Here is a 16,606-nt window from a genome sequence, read left to right as displayed (position 1 = left end):
AAAAAAATATTAACTAGAAATATCATCAAGGAAGTATTTCAGCTTGGAAAGTAATGTACTGTGCACCTGACTAAAGCGTGACTAACTAGAACAAGCATTACAGTGAAATTTAATACAACATGGATTAATTTAACTACGGTGTAGGCCTTTTAGATACTTTTCTACACAACTAAAATAAAGTACAATCAGTGCAGTAATAGAACAAATGAAAATTTGAATAATTTCATTATGATAAAGTTACGCATTAAATAATTCGTTTTCAGTCATTTACTAAAAAAGGATACATTTTCTTTTACAGATATTTACGGGTAAACTATAGCAGGTGTAGTTTTCTTTAACTTCTCTGTTATCCCGTCTTTTATTTTATTGGTTTAGTGAGATAACTTAGGATGATATATGAGAATCCATTATATTAAAATAAAAGGATATATATATATATATATATATATATATATATATATATATATATATATATATATATATATATATATATATATATATATATATATATATATATATATATATATATATATATATATATATATATATATATATATATATAAAATAAGTAGGAACTTCTAGAATTCAAATCGGTATCACTTAAAAAAAATAGATCAAGGTGTATTACATCACAGCGGATGTACTCAGGATATACTTGTTCATCAGCGTCATGAGTGAAGGTGTTGTCTGACGGAGACCAAACAGAACCGTGCCATCACCACTTGTAGCAGTGTGTGTAGTGTGACGAGGATCAGATACGTCCTCCAGCGTTCTAAGTTTAAGACGTGGCGATTACATCACCCTTTTAGTGTTTACGTAAGGCATTTAAATAATAATTTAACAATATTTTGATACATTTGGACTGGTTACGGGTTAACAGAAGACAAATGTAGTGCGTGAATATAATGATATTTGCAAATATACACTGATCGTCAGCCAGCCTACGAGATGTGGGATTGTGTGAGGGTGAACTTATCTGCGGCCACTGACACGGTCTGGGCGGCACTGCGATGGTTAACATTAGGTAAGTTTTTGTGTGTGTGTGTTTTATTTACAGGGATTAGCCCACCCGGGCACAGGTCACTGACCCACATCAGGGCCTGGGGGATGATGATAATAATAATAATAATAATAATAATAATAATAATAATAATAATAATAATAATAATAAAATACAAAAAAGATAAAAAAGTGAAACAATATGTGTATGTTGTGTTGTCAATGATAAGAGAGACAATTGAGACCCTGCAATTGTGTGTAAATGTGGCAGAAAGTCAGATCAGCAACCTGGGACTTGTTCACAATTTTCGTGATGCCAAATGGCAGCAGGGTCTACCATTAGACAATAAATTATGTTTCCAATATCTTCCCAGGCGGTAGTACCTCCCTGTTTTGTAGCTACCTACTACCTAAGTTAATTACACCTGTGTGGCCTAAGTATGGGCAATTAAGGTACGGATTGGCAAAGTTACTGTAATCTAGTTTTGTCTCCTGTTACTAAGAAAATGTAACTAGTTAAGGAAAACTCCTGGTATAACTTCAAGTGATGCTGAGTAAAATTCAGTATTTAAGTAACTAAATAACGAACAACTGCCTATAATTAGCTACCTAACTATTGGCTGACTGAGTAATCAATTATATAACAAATTACTTTACAAAACAAAGGATGTCAGAGAATGTTGTGACATCATCCAGTAAGAGGCCCTTTAAAGCACCTACATGACCAGCACCTGCCCGACCGGCTCATAATTGATAAGTGGCGAAGAATATAAAGTCAAGTATATTAAATTGAGATAAAGTGAAGAGAAGGGCTCTGTTACTTACTGAAGTATCTTGACGAAGGCGCAGGAAGTCTCATGATTTACAGTTCAGCTAAACTCTGGCGTTGATTCAATGTGTGTGTCCTTATTTCATCTCTTTTCTTTTTTCACACGTGTGTGTGTGTCAGGTGACAAGGAGGACCAAGGAGCATTTCTGTGGCACGTCATGGACCGAACTATGACCTTCCCATACAGCTAAAGTCCATACAATATCATCCACTAAACACCACAGATAAACATTATCTCAACGCGCCGCTTAGCCACAACTTTGGACTTTAATCAACTGTAGGGTGTACGGTGACAGATCACCTCGGGTAAAGCTCAGCCTTTACAGTCAGAGGACAGGACGGTGAGTTGTGTAAGAGAATGACATGTTTACTGCATCCGGCTTCAGGATTAATGTATTCACAAACGCGATGACTCAAGTCTGGGTTGAATATGTGCATTCACGAACGATAAATTGCTTGCCTGAACGACGACATAAAACACCTTCAGATGAGACGACAGGTTTCATCTTCCTTCGATAAGTACAGTAGTGTTGTTAGGTCAGTTATGTTTACAATATCCAAGGTTGTTATTACGGTAGTTACTCTTATCGTCAGATTTAAAACAGAAAAAGCTTAAATAGGCTTTGATTTCAAAGTTTGGGTAAGTTAGGTTTAATCAGGTATGGTTGGCTTGCAATATCTACTGTATTAATACGAACGTTATTGATAGTTATTTTATCGAAAAGTACACATACAGAGAGAGAGAGAGAGAGAGATGTCTTACACAAGAGAACGTGCCTAGCTTGTATCTGACGCACCACCCTTATACCAGGCGACCCTTGATAGTTGTGTTATCAGCGGCCTGTTATCTCTCTATCAACAAGACACCGATGACTTACCTTACTATTGGTGCTGCTGGTAGTAACAGCCGACCAGTACTGCCTCAACCATGATCCTTTCAAGAAGGTGTTTGGGAGGCGCTCAGTGTCTTGTGTAGGGACAGAGTTGCGAGGATCTGATGCTTAAACACAACGGATACCTACCTGAAGAAGAACTGACGACGATGTTGGGCTACTCCTGTGTAAAGTGACTATTGAGATGGTGACGTGATGGTGGACGATGATATATTTAGTGAAATTCCTGCTGAAACTTTTTCTTTGAAAGGGATTTAAGAGATCATAAGAGTTATCTGAGGACGGTGGTGTGAGGGGAAAACAATCTTGGTGCTGTACTTGAGTGGAGTCCTTGAGGCGGTCTTGTGTTGGAAGTACTGTACCTACTCTCTGTTACTCTGCATGGTGGTGGTGGTGAAGTGAGAAGCCAGCAGAGTGAGCGGGCCAGTGAGTGAGTCAAGACGTTCAGATAAAATTACAATGATGCATTTTCTCCGGGACTTGTTCATAGCCCTGGTGGAGTGGACGCTGGCGGTGGTGTACGGGGTGTTGATGTTGGGTAAGCTTGTGTGGGCGTGGTCCAGGGGCGCCCTCCACCCCCCGTTTGTGCGTGTCGTGCCTCCCCAGTGCCTCCATGACCCCCTCCTCGGCAGACACAAGTTCATCAAGCTGCAGGTGAGTCTACTGATGAAGGTACAAGTGAATTAACACTAATGACGAGGGTACAGGTACTTTATATCTACACCTGTACTTGTTTTGATAGTCCGAAATAAACTAACATAATCTGAATTCCTTATGTAAGTTTTCACATAACTGGAAATTGTCTAATATGAGCCGGTTGTGATTTTTAACACGAGTCTTTCTCCAGAACATGAAGCTTCACTACGTGGAGGCAGGAAGCCCCTTCAACCCGCTGCTGGTGATGATCCACGGGGCTCCTGACTTCTGGTTCACCTGGAGGAGACAGATTCCCGCCCTCAGCCACGACTACTGGTGAGTAAGGTGGTGAGGGGTACTCCTTCATCAGGTGGTGAGGGGGGATTCCTTCGTCAGTAGTTCCTCATGACAGTGTATCCTCCTGCAGGGTGGTGGCGGTGGACATGAGGGGTTGTGGTGACTCGGACACGCCGCGCCTCAGGACTCAGTACACCACCGCCCTCCTGGCTGACGACGTTGCCCATCTTATCAGGCTCCTGGGTACGTCGTCCTGCTCACCTGTTCCTCTGTAGGTGTTCTTAATTAGGTGTTCATCAGAAGTTTTCTCCAAGGGGTGTATGGTGTTCCTCAGTCGATGTTCTTCACGTGTTCTTCAGTAGTTGAGTATTAAGGTGTTCATCAGTGACCTCTTGTGATCCTCAGGGCCACATACTTCAAGATATCAGTAAAACAATATTTACCCCCAAACATAAACAAAATGGGTTTTGTTGTGTCAAAACATAAACAACCTAACTTAACCTAACCCACTCCAGGTCAGACGAGCGCTCACCTGATGTGTGCAGGTGTAGGAGGACAGGTGGGGTGGCACATGTGTTACCACTACCCTCAGCTGGTGTCTAAGATGGTGCTCATCCACTGTCCTCATCCATACGTCATCCGCCATATGGTTAACACCCTCTGGATGAACTATTACAAATCCTGGTGAGTTGTGACGTGGAGATCGAGTTCTCTTGTTTTTTTCCTGGGCTGTAGAAGGAGATTCATATATGTTTACTAATTTTTTTTACTGAGCAGCAGCTGGCGAGTTTCTAGGTAATCTGGTCTTTTTCACACGTACGAAATTCCATGGCCTTTGGAGAACTCTCCTTCGGGTATTTTAACACACCTGTAAAAGTCTGAGATTATAAGTTTCCCTCTTCGTCAGGTAGGTGTTGTGTTCTCTTCTTGTACCATGCCAATGACCTTCAAACCTAACCTAACCCAGCCTAACCTAATCCTCGTCACCTTCGTCAATTATTACCACCTGTATCTCCTCCCTTCGTCAGGTACTTGTGGTTCGTGCGGCTGCCCTTCTTACCTGAGATGGCGGCGCAGGTGAACGACGTGGGCTTGGTGGACCGACTGTTCAGCTCCCTAGTGAAGAACAAGACCATCACGGAGGAGGAACTTGAGGCCTACAAGTTCACCTTTTCTAGGAGAGGTGAGTCAGGCATATCTTCTGCAGTAGTAGTCAGTCATAAGGCATACTGGGCTACTGAAGGGGTTAAGGTACAGTACTCAAGGGGTTAAAGTCCCTCTGTCTATCCTCTCTCAACTCTCGTCACCATTAACCAACCCCTCCCCTCTACTCCCTCCCCCTAGAGGACTGGACGGGCCCCCTACACCACCTCCGTCAGTTGGACCTGAGGAGGCCAAGAGAGGATGAACCCTCTCCTGACGTCATCACCAAGCCCATCCTCCTCATCATGGGCGACAGTGACCACCTACTTCCCATAGACACTGCCTACCGCTCTGCAGGTGAGCTACTAAGGAGACACCAGATCACCTGAAGATTAGACAACACCTAAGATCATTTCATCTGATGATTAAATGCCCTAACCAGAGATGGAACTGATATTTAGGAGAAAGGAAGAAGAGAAATTAAAGAATATCACTATCAGAAAAGAGGATGTTCTTAAGAGGATAAATAAACTAAAGAAGACAAAATCCCCAGGGCCAGACGAGTCTTGAAAGAGTGTAGGGAACAGATTAGCGGACCCCTCGTAAACTTATTTACAAAATCATTAGACACGGGAGTTGTGCCAGACTTGTGGAAACAGGCAAATGTAGTACCCATATTCGCAAAGGAGACAGAGCATCAGCGTCAAATTACCGGCCGATCAGTTTGACGTCAGTAGTGGGGAAATTCTCGAATCAATATAGCAGATAGCATCCGATCGCATCTAGAGAAAAGCAAATTAATCTACGACTGCAACATACTTACAAAGGAAAATCTTGTTCAACAAATTCAAGCTGACGTTTTTAGGAAAGTTCGAGGTAGTAGATAATGACGAAAATTACATGTTATTTTGCATTTAGACTTTTAGCAAAGCATTTGACAGAGTACCGCATCAGAGTAGTTTCTGAGAAAAATTAAGGCTCATGGTATCGAGGGAAAGTTTTAAATTGGATAAAATCATGGCTCACCGATAGAACGCAGAGGGTCAGCGTAGATGGTGTTAAATCTGAGTGGGGCCGTGTAACCAGTGGGGTTCCCGAGGGGTCAGTACTAGGCCCACTCTTGTTCATAATCTACATAAACGATCTAGATACTGGGATCAGCAGTGACATAAGCAAGTTTGCGGATGACACCAAAATAGGGCGACAGATTAATTCAGGGCAGGATGCAAATGCATTACAGGAGGCTCTAAATAAACTGCAGGGGTGGTCTGAAAAATGGCAAATGAAATTCAACACCAGCAAGTGCAGCGTATTTAATATTGGAAGAACAAATACTGACAATGTATACAGCCTTAACAACATCAACCTAGAGAAGTCAACTTGTGAAAGAAACCTAGAGGTACTTGTAAGCCCGGACCTACGGCCTAGAAAACAGTGCGTTAATGTTCGAAATAAGGCAAACAGAGTATTAGGTTGTATATCTAGAAGTGTAAGTAATAAGAGTGCAGAGGTCTTATTGCAACTATATCTTGCGCTAGTCAGGTCGCACCTCGATTATGCGGTTCAGTTCTGGTGCCCCTATTATAAAATGGATATCAATTTACTAGAGTCGGTGCAGCGAAGAATGACGAAAATGATTCCGGGACTTAGAAACCTTCCATATCAGGATAGGTTAAAGAAACTTAACTTGCATTCCCTAGAAAGACGAAGAGTGCGGGGAGATATGATAGAAGTATTTAAGTGGGTGAAAGGAATCAATAAAGGGGATATAGATAAAGTTCTTATAATATCCGAGCAGGATAGGACTCGGAGCAACGGATCCAAGTTGATAAGTTTAGGTTTAGGAGGGAGATAGGAAGGAACTGGTTCACAAATAGGGTGGTGGACGAGTGGAACAAGCTTAGCAACTTTGTAGTAAGTGCTGGAACGCTGGAAAGTTTTAAAATGAGGCTGGACAGATTCATGGATGATAGAGAGTGGTAGTAACTCTCGACAGGAGCTGCCATGCACAGGCCAACCGGCCTATTGCAGACTCCTTATTTTCTTATGTTCTTATGTTCTTATGTAACCTGGATAGATAGATTTGATAGATTGATAGATTTAATTGATTGATTTTTTTATAGATAGAGAAGTTTGATAGATACATAAATAGACAGATAAATAGATCAGAAGATGAATAGAAATAGACTAGCTGATGCTCTCTCTCTCTCTCTCTCTCTCTCTCTCTCTCTCTCTCTCTCTCTCTCTCTCTCACCTCACCTTCACCTCCTCACCAACAGAGTACGTCGAGAGGATCACCATCAAGCCAATACCTGGAGGAGTTTATCTGTCTCACCTGAGCCACGCTTCACAGGTGAACCAGATGGTGGGGGAGTTCCTGAGGGAGATGCCCTGGAGGCCCCTGTCCCCACTGGAGACCCCACAAAGCTCCTCTCTCGTGGGGCGTGTGATGGGGGCGAGTCTGGCTGCCGTCACCTCTACTGTCAGTAAGTGAGTAAATGTCTGTCTGTCAAATGGGTTAGTGTGGTACGCAGAGTAAAAAGGAGAGAGAGAGAGAGAGACAGAGAGAGAGACAGAGAGAGAGAGAGAGAGAGAGAGAGAGAGAGAGAGAGAGAGAGAGAGATACAGATTTTTTTTTACAGAATGCCCCCGAGGGGGCTAGTTTATTGGGCACCCCCTTACATCCTGTGCAAGGTGAAGCGCAGAAGCGTTTACAGTGCCCAACTGGGAAGCATGCGGAGTTCATGCTTGCCTTTATGACTCATGCATTAAGGGCGTGGAAACCTGAAGGGTCATGGGTTTTGTCAGCAAGTTACATAAAGTGACAGAATGATGAGTGTGTGGGGGGAAATTCCCGGTACATTTCATCTGTTTATAGCAAAGCGTGGCAGGTCCCTAATAATGTCAAGTGCCAGGGAGAGAGAGACCTCCAGCATATTGACCTCCCTCTGACCTCCACGGACCTCGGGGGCGCTGGATATGACCAAATCACTACCGGGCGGCTTCATGAACATGGCACAAGCGTCCTTCAAGGTGGCAGAGTCTAAGTTAGGGCTGGAGAACCTCTACTAACCTCGACCCGACGTATATGTATGTATGTGTGCGTGTGTGTATATATATGTACATGTACATGTATATGTGTAATATATATGTATATGTATGTATATGTGTGTGTGTGTATGTACTGTCAATGAATATGATGCATCTCTTTGTGTATGAACCTCTGTCCTGCATGGCAGTGAACAGTGACATTACCCACATGAATCTGACCTCTATACATTTATAGCTGTTAATGAATATGATGTATTTCTTTGTGTATGAACCTCTGTCCTGCGTGGCAGTGAGAAGTGATACCACCCTCAGTGTCAAGACCTGACTGAATTACTCAGAATAGGCAAACTGTACTACAAGCTCTGCCAATAAATTTGTTAAACTAAAACTAAGACCCTCTTGTGACCTGACCTTGTGTGACCTTTTGGAGTGGTCTTGGAGTCTTGTGGGGGCTAAGAAAGACCTATTAAGACCTCCTATGATCAAGACCTACAAACGTTCATTGGAAATTTTTTTGTAAATCTTATCGAGAGAGAGAGAGAGAGAGTGTTGTAGTAGACAGTAATTAAGACATTATGATGGGAAGTAGCTTTAGATATTTGTAAAGAAAAAAACAAAATGTTAAAACAGAAACGTGTGTAGTAAAATGGTAAAGCAAAGACAGGTAAAATAATAAATACTTTTAATGTAAGTCGACTAAAATATTTATTATGTTAATGTATTTTATGAGTTTTAATTAACCTTTTCCTTCCTTCTATCTTATTTACGTCTGTCTATCTTCACCTATTTCTTATATCTATTGTCACCAGAAGTGTTGGGAAGGAAGGAAGGAGAGTGAGAGAGAGATGGAGGGGGTAAGAGCGTCACATGATAATTATCTCATGTGTCTCAGGTGTGGACAGGTGACCACTACACCATCCTACACGGCCACTGCATCCACTTGGTCTTACGAGTCACTGCAGGAGGTAGTAGTAGTAGTAGAAGTAGTGGCAGGTGATGTCAAGTGAAGTCAGCTGATGTCAATTTATGTCAAATGAAGTCAGGTTTACATCAGGTAGTGTTAGATGAGGTCAGTTGAAGTCAGAGCAAGTGGAGCAGAAAGATTGGGTCAGGCTTGAAAGGGAGGGGTAAAGGAGGAGGGTGAGGGGTCAAAGGTCAGGATCTCCCTCCTTAAAGATGTTGGAACTGCGGGTCAAAAAATTGGTCTTTATATGGAGTGACCTGATTGTGGGGGTGCGGAGTGGTCACTTTAAAGGGGTGGTCAGTTTATAGGGGTTCACTTTATGTACACAGACAGGTAAGTGGGTAGGTACACACACACACACACACACACACAACAGGTTCTGGGATGTGTATGGTGACCTCAGTGGATGGACACACACACACACACACACACACACACACACACACACACACACACACACACACACACACACACACACCCCACACACACACCCACACACACCCACACACACACCTTACTTATAAGCAGTAGTTCCATAGGCAGGTCAGGGCTACTCACCGCGGTTGATCTTTACATACATACTAACTAACTCTGTTCGTAGTTTAGGTTGCTTAAGGTAAGAGTTTGGGGAGGTGTAGTAGTTCAGCCATAACAACACCTTCAACTACCAATTAGGGTCGTTGAGGTCGCGTAAATATCACTGTGGTGATTCAGTAGTGCCATGACTAACACTTGTGTTGGGGCAATGGCGGAATGCGTAAAGGGGAGGGGTGAAGGGGAGGAGTGAAGGGGAGGGTGAAGGAGGAGGGTGAAGGGGAGGGGTGAAGGGGAAGAGGTGAAGGGAAGGGGGTGAAGGGGAAGAGGGTGGGGGAGGGTGAAGGGGAGGGGGGAAGGGAGGGTGGAGGGTGAAGGAAAAGTGAAGGGAAGAGGTGAAGGGAGGGGTGAAGGGGAGGGGTGAAGGGAAAGGGTGAAGGGGAGGGTGAAGGGAGGGGTGAAGGAGGGGTGAAGGAGGAGGGTGAAGGGGAGGGTGAAGGGAAGGTGAAGGAGGGGTGAAGGGGGAGGGTGAAGGGAAGAGGTGAAGGGAGGGTGAAGGAAAGAGGTGAGGGGAGGGGTGAAGGGAAAGAGGTGGGGGAGGGGTGAAGGGAAAGAGGTGAGGGGAGGGGGTGAAGGGAGGCTGGGTTTATTGTTGGTGGTAGAGGTGGTGGTTGTTGTTGTTGGTGGTAGTGATGGTGGTGGTGGTTGTTGTTGGTGGTGATGGTGGTGGTGGTTGTTGTTGGTGGTGATGGTGGTGGTGGTGGTTGTTGTTGGTGGTGATGTGGTGGTGGTGGTGGTTGTTGTTGGTGGTGATGGTGGTGGTGGTGGTGGTGGTGGTTGTTGTTGGTGGTGATGGTGGTGGTTGTTGTTGTGGTGATGGTGGTGGTGGTGGTTGGTGGTGGTGGTTGGTGATGGTGGTGTTGGTGGTGGTGGTGGTTGGTGGTGGTGGTGGTGGTGATGGTGGTGCTGGTGGTGGTTGGTGGTGGTGGTGGTTGGTGGTGTGGTTGGTGGTGGTGGTTGGTGGTGGTGGTGGTGGTGGTGGTTGGTGGTGGTTGGTGGTGGTGGTGGTTGGTGGTGATAATGGTAGATTAACATGATTAGTATCAAGTGGTTGGCAGATAAATTGAGCTTTCTGGTGATAAATACGTCTGTCTGTCTGTTCGTCTGTCTTTGTCAACCTGTCTGTTTATGTCTGTTCCTATGTTTATTAAGGTACTCAAATGCACAAAAATTACATCCATCCATCACACACACACACACACACACACCCACACACACACACACACACACACACACCCACACACACACACACACACACACACCCACACACACACACACACACACACACACACAACAGCATTAAGCAACCCTCCTACCATCCCAACTTTCCCTCACCCCGGCACACCTACCTCCCTGTCCCTCCCCTCTCTCTCTCCTCTCTTGTTCCTTAGTCTTCCCTAAAATTAAAAAGAGAGAGAGAGAGAGAAGAGAGAGAGACTCACACTAGTATCAGCGGTTCCCAACCTCAGGTCACGACCCAAATCAGGGTCGTGGGGTGTCCTCAGTAGGGTCGCGAGGGGCCCTCAGACAATTTAAAAAATATAGTACTTATCATAGTCAAAGAAATTATTACTTAACATTGAAGCTATATAAAATATTATATGCCTGAGGGTCACGACTCCGTATTGTTGGGAAATTTAGGGTAGCAGCCAAAAACGGTTGAGAACCACTGATCTATAACAAGCAGTTGTTGTTTTTTCACTTTTAAACTAAGACTCAAGAGTGGCTGTAAACTGACCTAACCTGACCCCGAGCTGCTTCCCTCCTTCTACCCTCCTTCCTCTCTCTCTCTCAAAGCCTTCTTCAGGTCAGGTCAGGCAGTCGTGTCAAGCCTTTTATGTGTGACCGTGTTTAGTCAAGTTATGTGTGTTTGTCTCACACACACACACACACACCATCAAAATTCTCCACAACAAGCAAAAGACGGACGATCGTTCGTCTGGCGTAATTTCCATGACCATATTTCATTGCATGGTGGAAAGGTAACATTTGACGCTAGTGATCGCTCGTACTGGCGCTGTCTGTACGTAACGGACTAAGAGATAAGCAGAAGCTAGTCTGACGTTCGTGATCGCTCGTACTGGCGCAATGTTTATGGTACGGACTGAAGGCGTCAAGGTCGGTTGCCCACCTGTGACCTGTTTCTCGGGTGTGTTGTGAAGCTGCTGTAGTCACGACGCCCTTACCTGTGTGTGTGTGTGTGTGTGTGTGTACCTGTGTGTGTGTGTGTGTGTACCTGTGTGTGTGTGTGTGTACCTGTGTGTGTGTGTGTGTGTGATGTATCGTGTTTGCTTGTGAGTGATTGCTTGCATGAATCTTCTTCTCCGTTGCTTATATTTTGTGTTATTGTATCGCGCGCTGGATTATGTTTGCTTGCCTGTGCTTGGTCAGCCACGAGTGACAGGCGTGTGTTCGTTCAGTTCGTTTACCGTTTGTGTGTGGTAACCAGACCATGGGCGCTGTATTGTGTGTGTTATAGCTCACAATAATTTTTAACAATAAATACGTTCGCTTCCCCCATCCTTTCCTCTACCTTCTACCTATCCCTCCTCCTCCTCACCTGGCCACGTGTGGGAGAGACAATCTAGGTTTTCCTTCAGATGTTCACAACTCTGCGATCAGCTGACTTTTGTGTATATACCTGCGTCTCAATCCATGAACCCGGCCATGACTTGGACTTCACACCCATTTCGAGCATTACACAACCGACTATTCTTAACGTCTCTGTTTGTCTGTCTTCCTGTCTATTTTGTCCTACTTTAACTGTTAGTCTGTCTGTCTCTTACGTATTTAGAACCTCGATTCAGTGTAATTTTATCATATTGGACGTTATTTGTGTGTTTAAGTCAGCCAGTTAGATACGTTCGGACATCTTCAGTGACGAGGATGATTTAAACGGACGAACTATTGGGAATCCTGAGGTAGAGAGAGAGAGAGAGAGAGAGAGAGAACGCGCCCATATATGGTATGAATTTGTGATTGCATCCTTCTCTCTCTCTCTCATACCTGTCCCCCACGGCCCTGACCCCCCTCCCTACACACTCACCTCACGTAAAGACAATCACTTTCTCTGATGCTTATGACTATCTGGCTCACCTATACCTTTGTCTCTCTGTTTACATGTCTGTGTGTGTGTGTGTGTGTGTGTTCCATCCCTTCTAACCATATCTTACAAAATCCTCAGCCGCCCACGAGTAAATGAAGGGCAGTCCTGTTTAAGTTAGTCTCTCCATGTTTACCAAAGAAAATCCGTTTTCTTTGATAGGCGGAGCATCACTGAATAAACATGGAGGTGAATAAACATTTGAGGCAAATACTTAACGTCAGAGATGGTTTTTTAGCTCCAATTATGAACGCAAGAGAAAGAGATATCTCCTTTGTCTCCTAGATGGCAGGTGGAGATATCTCAAGTGATTATATTATTAAGAGAGGAAATTGTTCATTGGAAAGTGATGGTAGTGGATGTGAACCATTAAAAAAAGTTTGCACATCTTTTTCCCTTCTTTATTCCCTCCCTCTCTGTCCCTTACTTCTTCGTTCCCTCCCTCCACCCCTTCTTCTCTCTCCCTCCCTCATCCCCTTCTCTCCCTCTATCCTCCCTCTCTCCTCCCTCCCTCCCCTCTAATCACCCACACCTCCAATAGGTCACAATACCTATGAGAAATTCAACATAGGTCACGCAGCGTCATTTAAGGGAGGTTCTGTCACCAATACGCTGAAAGGTCACGGCAGATATGTAAGGTCACGGGAGGTCAAATTTGAGATGTTACTAGTGGGATTTACGAAAGTTACGCGAGGTCAATAGAGAGGTCACGTTATTCAGTAAGTGAGGTCCTACTTAAGCAGAAACACACGGAGAGGTCATGAAAGCTATGGGAGGTCACAGGAGGTCAGGATACGTCATTTTACTAAGGTCCTACGTGTTTAACAGGTAATTGGAAAGCTAAGGATTATAACAGGTCAAAAAAAGGTCAGGATGTATCAGTTAGAGAGATCACGGTGGCGTTATGAAAGCCTATGTTAGTCAGAGGTCACGAGATACTACTAACCTATATGGGAGGTCAAATATCACGTGACGTCACTCTAATAAGGTCATGGGCGCTACGAGTGTTTACAAGCCACAGAGAGGTCACACTACACAGCTGAGGTCAAGCACGAGTCAAAATGATCCACAGAGAAATAAAATAAATATTGTATAGATGAAACAACGATAAAGGAATAATGATAAAATGAGAAAGAGTAAGAACAAAATATATTAAGTAAATAAAAAAATAAACAAATAAACCAAAAAAATAAAAAATAAAGATTTTTTTTCGAATTTTTTCAGTGATTTAAATTTTTTATTCACGTGAGTTAAATTTAAGAAGAGAAATAATTGAGGGGAAAAGGCAGAAAAATTTTGTATACATAGTTACCAAATTTACATAAAATGAAAAACAAATAAAACCTAAAAAAAAAGCAAGAATAAAAATTTTAATACATAAACATGAAAAATAAATGAATTGCAAAAAAATAAGACACCTTTACTATAATCCAGGTAACTTACAGGTATGATGCGGCGTCTTACCTGTGATTAATTACAAGTTAATAGGGAGTTTTACCTGTTGACGTGTGACAAGGAGGAGTTAGTGTTTATCTCTCTCTCTCGTATTATCTTTCATTTATTCCGTTAATGCGCAGTACCTTCATTACCTAACCTAACCCGCGGATATACGGAAATTCAGATCCGATACCGAACCCGATACCAACACCGATACCGAATCCGATACCAACACCGATACCGAATCCGATACCCGGCCCGTAAAAAAACACAGCTTGGCTTCATTGACCAGACCTCAGAATAAAACCTCTCTTCCTTGGCTCTCCAGTATACTGTGCTAGGCTAGAGTCTTATATCACCCTGCAACACACTACACCAACACCCTGCAACACACTACACCAACACCCTGCAACACACTACACCAACACCCTGCAACACACTACACCAACACCCTGCAACACACTACACCAACACCCTGCAACACACTACAACACCACCTTGCAACACTACAACACCACCTGCAACACACTACAACACCCTGCAACACACAACTACTTTCTACCTACAGATGCAAATTAATGGGTAGTTTATGCAGCGGACGTGATAAGGGGAGAGACTGGGGGTGAGGGAGGGTAGTGGGGTGGGGGGAGAGGTGAGGTGGGCGGGGGGGGAGAGGTGGTTAGGGGGGGAGGTGGTTTTGGGCGGGGGAGGTGGTTTTAGTGGGGAGAGGGGGAGTGGGGGGGAGAGGTGTAGGGGCGGGGGAGGAGGTGGTAGGGGCGGGGGGGGAGAGGTGGTAGGGGCGGGGGGAGAGGTGGTAGTGGGCGGGGGAGAGGGTAGGGCGGGGGGAGAGGTGGAGGGCGGGGGAGAGGTAGGGCGGGGGGAAAGGTGGCTTCAACACTCATGGTGGGGAGGTGTTACTGCCCCTACCTGAGAGAGACAGTGATGATTGATGATGTGTGCTTTAGAGACAGTGGGCTCTCTCTCTCTCTCTCTTACCAGTACAGCACCTCGGGGGCTGCATACCAAGTAGCCACAGGAAGCCCCTCCTGGAATGCTGTTAGTAGATCGCATCACAATCACGACTCCCATTGGTTGTAAAAACGAGAGGCAGAGGGAGAAGATTACCTGATTGGCTACAGATCAATACTTGTAATAGCTTGATTGGCCAGCGATTAGCACCGGTAAATAATTTATTGTTCGTAAGGATTGGATGATGTGGACTGGTATCAGCTGTGTTTGTTTACATAGATCAGCTGCATTGGTTTACATAGATCAGCTGTGTTTGTTTACATAGATCGGCTGTGTTTGTTTACATAGATCGGCTGTGTTTGTTTACATAGATCGGCTGTGTTTGTTTACATAGATCGGCTGTGTTTGTTTACATAGATCGGCTGTGTTTGTTTACATAGATCAGCTGTGTTTGTTTACATAAAGTTAACGAACGTCGATCTACCTCACTTGTCTCCCTCTTCTTAATATTAGAGTGAGAGAAGTAACCTTCCCTCACCCCCCCCGTCCTTCCTCATCCTCTGGGCCTCTCTCACCCTCCCGGCCTCCCTCACCCTCCCGGCCTCCCTCACCCTCCCGGCCTCCTAAACACTCATCCTGTCTTCACTAAATAATTACCTCCACCTTCCTGCTGAAAGAGGAAAACACCTGTAGGAAGCCAACGATCGTATGCCAGTGAGGGCAGAAGGCGGGCGTGAGTTCGTCTGGCTCATGTAGACATTGTGACTCGCAAGTTAACACCAGTGTGGGCGTAGGACAAGTAAACTATCGTCTGACGCAAATTCTATATATGTGTCAGTATCGAATGAAAGTATGAGCGTCAGTGCTGGCAAACAAACGCCTGGCATATAAGTTCTATTAACCTGCTATTGCTTGTTGTCGATGTTCACTAAGGTAGGCGTTGATGAATGCTCACCCTGGCATTTATCTTCGTCAAGGTAGAAGGTACAGAGGACCCCCACTTCCGTTCTCTCCTGGCCGACCGTAATGTGTGGAGGAACTGTTTTGTTTGGTTCCTTCCGTGGTGTAATTATTCTACCTGAAGCTACCTGACGTTACCTGAAGCTACCTGACGTTACCTGGAGCTACCTGACGTTACTTAAAGCTGCCGCAACAATCCCGGGTCAGAACTCTTCGGTGGCGACAAACAGAACGAAAAAAAAAGACACATTAAGGTGAACAAACTCATTAGCGGGGATCACTTACTAATGCTCACCTGTATCCTTCACCCCTTTCATCTCTCTCTCTCTCTCTCTCTCTCTCTCTCTCTCAGGGAAACAAAACTATACTTCTCTCCGCAAAACAATGTAGGTTGTTTAAGGTGTCAAGGACAAGACCACCTGACACCGTGCATTCGTCAGCTGTGTGAGATGCCTGTTGTAGTATCTCAAGGTCTTGGTGTGTTCTCAAGCATTAAGGGAAGGTCCTTTGTCTCTGTCTCTGCCGTCTTTGTCTGCCTGTCTCTCTTCTTCTTCTGATTCTCTCTCCCTTTCTCGCTCTTATATTTATACCGTAGCCTTAGAAAACGAATTAGATACATTCTCAGATCACAAAAGAGTTTAGAAACCTTTTGAGAACTTATGTGAATACCGTAGCTTTAGGGAACCAAGTAGATACGTTCTCACTTCACCAATTACTAAAAAGAATAACTA

General features: G+C 44.3%; 1 protein-coding gene across 2 annotated transcripts; it reads left to right on the top strand.

Moving 5' to 3' along the window:
* The first annotated feature begins 696 nt into the window (after positions 1 to 696).
* Positions 697 to 7,952, top strand: LOC121877365 (epoxide hydrolase 4-like). Of its 2 annotated transcripts, none has more exons than XM_042383091.1 (9): positions 697 to 1,024; positions 3,212 to 3,375; positions 3,569 to 3,693; positions 3,785 to 3,897; positions 4,170 to 4,338; positions 4,683 to 4,837; positions 4,999 to 5,154; positions 7,077 to 7,287; positions 7,758 to 7,952. In XM_042383091.1, exons 1-9 carry the CDS (start codon positions 949 to 951, stop codon positions 7,867 to 7,869), a joined length of 1,281 nt encoding a protein of 426 aa, XP_042239025.1. In that variant the 5' UTR covers positions 697 to 948; the 3' UTR covers positions 7,870 to 7,952. The 2 variants fall into 2 exon arrangements, with proteins under 2 accessions (XP_042239025.1, XP_042239026.1); XM_042383092.1 differs by having other exon boundaries at positions 7,077 to 7,283; positions 7,758 to 7,892.
* The last annotated feature ends 8,654 nt before the right edge of the window (positions 7,953 to 16,606 follow it).

This window comes from Homarus americanus, unplaced genomic scaffold (assembly GCF_018991925.1).
Source record: "Homarus americanus isolate GMGI-L3 unplaced genomic scaffold, GMGI_Hamer_2.0 scaffold367, whole genome shotgun sequence".
NCBI classification, from domain to species: Eukaryota; Metazoa; Arthropoda; class Malacostraca; order Decapoda; family Nephropidae; genus Homarus; species Homarus americanus.
The sequence above is the reverse complement of the archived record's forward strand: the minus strand, read 5'-3'. Positions and strand labels throughout refer to the sequence as shown.